This window comes from Ranitomeya imitator, chromosome 4 (assembly GCF_032444005.1).
Source record: "Ranitomeya imitator isolate aRanImi1 chromosome 4, aRanImi1.pri, whole genome shotgun sequence".
Lineage (NCBI taxonomy): Eukaryota > Metazoa > Chordata > Amphibia > Anura > Dendrobatidae > Ranitomeya > Ranitomeya imitator.
The window spans coordinates 710,977,762-710,982,217 of NC_091285.1; the positions used below are offsets into that span (position 1 = coordinate 710,977,762).

General features: G+C 38.2%; 1 protein-coding gene across 1 annotated transcript; it reads left to right on the forward strand.

Annotated features, from left to right (window-relative positions):
- The first annotated feature begins 463 nt into the window (after positions 1 to 463).
- LOC138674385 (olfactory receptor 9G19-like) lies at positions 464 to 2,214 on the forward strand. The gene has a single exon (XM_069762233.1). It carries the CDS (start codon positions 1,064 to 1,066, stop codon positions 2,030 to 2,032), a length of 969 nt encoding a protein of 322 aa, XP_069618334.1. The 5' UTR covers positions 464 to 1,063; the 3' UTR covers positions 2,033 to 2,214.
- Positions 2,215 to 4,456: the final 2,242 nt, after the last annotated feature.

Below are 4,456 nucleotides of genomic sequence, written 5' to 3' on the forward strand. Positions count from 1 at the left end.
TACAAGGTGTTTCCTAATTGTCTCATTTAAAGGCCATTTCCAAAGAAATTGATCCTGGTTGTGTTCAGACCATCATGGTAATAAAATATGACTTGTTTTGCCCTGATACAATCGTTAGCTAGAGCCTTCAAAAACCTAACACCTTTACGGCTACCGCATCACCCAGTTATTTGTACAAAACAAAACCACTTTTCAGCACCAGACTGCACAGATACTCTCTCCTAAGAATGCCTCTATACATGTCATGGCATCTGTATTTTTCAAATTTGTTTTCAGGGTTCAAGGACAAGAGATAAGAGTTTGTGTCCATACTTATAATATTTCCACCAATTTACTTAAGGATTCCAAATTTGAATGCGTTTTGTGAAGTTGCTAATGTCCTACTAAAAGGAATGAAAGAAAGACGAAATTGGTGACATATGAGGCCATCAACCATAATTAATATTTCCACCAATTTACTTAAGGATTCCAAATTCGAATGCATTTTGTGAAGTTGCTAACGTCCTACTAAAAGAAATGAAAGAAAGACGAAATTGGTGACATATGAGGCCATCAACCATAATTGATGGAATATTACGACTTTGTACGATGCAGAACTTGTGAACTCAAGTAGGGCAAGGAGCTTCTACTTTCCATCATCACATCCAAGTTTTACATCCATGTTTTTTTTTAATTTATGCACCCATTTAAGTCATTTGTCCTTTCGACATGTCCAATTTTTTGTATATGATAAAAGAAATGAATTTGACCTTACCAAACGGTAATTGGTCAGAATAGCCAAAGGGGATATAGAGAAAGACTTTGCATCTGGTCCTGGTGTCTTCTTGGGGAGGATTTTATTTTTCTTTGAAGCAAACTGAAGATGGACTTTTTGGTGATCCATGTTAAGGTTAGTTGGTAAAAGGTATTTTGGAGAATCAGGTGGGAATTTTACTGATTTACTCATTTTCTTACTATAAAAGGTTTATTGATAAATACTAAGACAATTGCTGCAAATAATGACCCCAGTCCCCAGGTCAGTAGAATATAAGGTCAACAAGACTACCATCTGTGACTTCCACAGATGGCAGACGTAAATGAGACTTCAGTCACGCAATTCCTTCTCTTGGGGTTTCAGAACCATTGGATATTAAATTATTTCTTATTCATTGTTTTTCTTATTATCTTTACCTTGACATTGCTTGGGAACTCAATCATCATTGTGTTGGTGTCCAAATCTCAGAGTCTCAAGTCCCCTATGTATTTCTTTCTGAGTCATCTGTCCTTCTCTGACATCTTACTGACATCAACTATCACTCCTAAGATGCTCCAAGTGGTGAAAGACAGAAGAGGCGTCATAAATGTTACTGACTGCATTGTTCAGTTCTTCTTCTACAGTGGTGCAACAACTGCCGAATGTCTTCTCCTCACAGTCATGTCTTATGACCGTTATCTGGCCATCTGCAAACCTCTCCATTATAATTCCATCATGGACATAAAGTTACGATCATATTTGGCCTTTTGGCCTTGGTTGATTGGATTCATGGTCGCATTTGTACTAATAATGTTTGTCTGTAATTTAAATTTTTGTGGTCATCACATCATGGACTATTATATGTGTGACCTTGCTCCTCTTCTAAAGTTAACCTGCTCTAACCATTCTATCTTGGACATACTGGATTTCATTTTGACCATACCGATTATTATTTTTCCAATTTTCTTTATTTCTTTTACATATGTTTCAATTTTTAAGAACATATTGAACATTTCTTCCACCATTGGGAGGAGAAAAGCCTTTTCCACGTGCAGTTCTCATTTGATTGTGGTGAGCACATATTACGGGACTTTGATGAACATCTATATGATCCCTTCAAATCTTTACTCCTACAATGTAAATAAGATCGTGTCACCTCTGTACACAGCTGGGACGCCATTATTAAACCCAATCATCTATAGTCTCAGGAATCAAGAGATCAAAGCAGCTCTGTGTAAACTACTTCCTACGTTGTTAACAGGAAGACCATTTGGCTGTGTTGTGAAGACAAGACACTGATCTACTCTTCATGCAGCACATTCTAGGATCTTATGACCTCATATCTCTGAAGTAATACTGGTAAATAAAATCTGTTACTGACATAAATAATAGACAGATCATCAACTTGACAAATTACAGAACTATACATTATATGCTTGTGTCTTGTTCATAGTATGTTAATAAATTAAGCCTAAAATATCTGCTTGACCTAGCACTGATTGTGTCTCAATAGTAATTCATAATATAAGGAGTTAAATCATCTTCTTTGTTGTAAAATACTAGAGATGAGCGAGCACTAAAATACTTGGATACTTGTGTTAGGTGCTGCGATTCTCCCACTGCATCTGCAGTCTTGATTCAGCTTTGGCCACTGTGGGTGCTGCTGAGTATATACATCAGTCCCAGCATCTTGCTCAGGCTTGAGCTATTCGTCTAGTTATTGCTGGCTCTTCAGCCAAGCCTATGGCAACAAGCTATAGGCATCAATTAGCGAAAACTCTGGAGACCAAGTCCAGAAATCATCCTATTGAGCATGCTCGTGATGTGGCGGCGTCTCATTGGTGGTCGGTTGTCAGCTGCTCTTGTGATGTTGCAGCTCCAGATTGGTCCAAAGGCAAGGTCCTGTCCGACTGGACTTGAGCATTACGTATAAAATGCTCTCAGAACCACTCTCCATAGTCTTTGAAAATTCTTGGAGAACAGGAAAAGTCCCAGAAGACTGGAGAAGTGAAAATGTTGTTCCTATCTGCAAAAAAGGCAAGATGGTGGACCCAGGGAACTATAGGCCAGTGAATCTGATGTCTATACCAGGAAAGATCTTTGAACAAATTATTAAACAACAGGCATGTAAGTACCTGGATAAGAATGAAGTGATTAAACAGAGTCAGCATGTGTTTGTAGCTAATAAGTCATGTCAGATTAACTTAATTTCCTTCTATGACAGAATCACTGACTGGGTTGATCAGGGAAATCCTGTAGATATAGTATATCTTGACTTCAGCAAAGCATTTGACAAAGTATCTCACACAATCATTATTGAAAAAATGATTAAGTATGAAATGGACAAGGCAACTGTTAGGTGGATTCATAACTGGCTTAGTGATTGGACCCAAAGAATTGTTGTAAATGGCTGCACATCAAGCTGGCAGAATGTCTCTCGTGGAGTACCATGGGGCTCTGTCCTTGGCCCTGTATTGTTCAACATATTTATCAATGATTTAGATGATGGAATTGACGGTACACTGCTTAAATTTGATCATGACACAAAGCTAGGAGGGATAGCTAATACTAGAGAAGAGAGAGAGGATTCAAAACTTTAAATAAACTGGAGCAGTGGGCAGCAACTAATAGAATTATTTTTAACAGAAAAAAATGCAAAGTGCTACATCTGGGCAATAAAAATGAAAAAAGCATATACAGAATGGGAGGAAAAGGGCTAAGCAACAGCACTGATTTAGATGAAGGAATTGAGGGTACACTGATTAAATTAAATTAAATTTTCTGATGACACAAAGCTAGGAGGGATAGCTAATACTAGAGAAGAGAGAGAGGATTCAAAAAGATATAAATAAACTGGAGCAGTGGGCAGCAACTAACATAATGGTTTTAACAGGCAAAATTAAAAAGTACTACATCTGGGCAATAAAAATGAAAAAAGCATATACAGAATGGGAGGAATAGGGCTAAGCAACAGCACATGTGAAAAAGACTTTGGTATACTAATAGATCACAGACTAAACATGAGTCAACAGTGTGATGCAGCAGCAATAAGGGCAATTACAATTCTGGGATGTATTAGCAGAAGCATATAGTCTAGATCACGTTATGTCATTATTGCCCTCTACTCCTCTTTGGTCAGACCTCATCTGGAATACTGTATCCAGTTTTGGGCAACATTTTAAAAAAGACAACAACAAACTGGAGCAAGTTCAGTGAAGAGCGACCAGAATGGTGACTGGTCTGAAAACCATGTCCTATGAGAAACATTTGCAGAATTTAGGAATGATTAGCTTGCTAAAAAGAAGACTGAGAGGAGACTTAATAGCTGTCTACAAATATCTCAAGAGCTGTCACAGTGTAGAAGAATCATCTTTATTCTCATTTGCACAAGGAAAGACTAGAAGCAATGGGATGAAACTGAATGGAAGGAGACACAGATTAGATATTAGAAAAAACTTTTTGACAGTTAGGGTGATCAATGAGTGGAACAGGCTGCTACGAGATGTGGTGAGTTCTCCTTCAATGGAAGTCTTCAAAAAGAGGCTGGACAGACATCTGTTGGGGATGATTTAGTGAATTCTGCTTTGATCAGGGGGTTGGACCTGATGACCCAGGAGGTCGCTTCCAACCCTAATATTCTAACACCGGCGCACTAGTATCAACCTCTTTCCATGTGAGAATGAGACATGGCAACACTGTGGTTTTTGTCAGCATGTGCTCAAG

Bases quoted from the DNA above. Each gene is read 5' to 3' on its own strand.
- LOC138674385 (XM_069762233.1), top strand. From the start codon at position 1,064: ATGGCAGACGTAAATGAGACTTCAGTCACGCAATTCCTTCTCTTGGGG.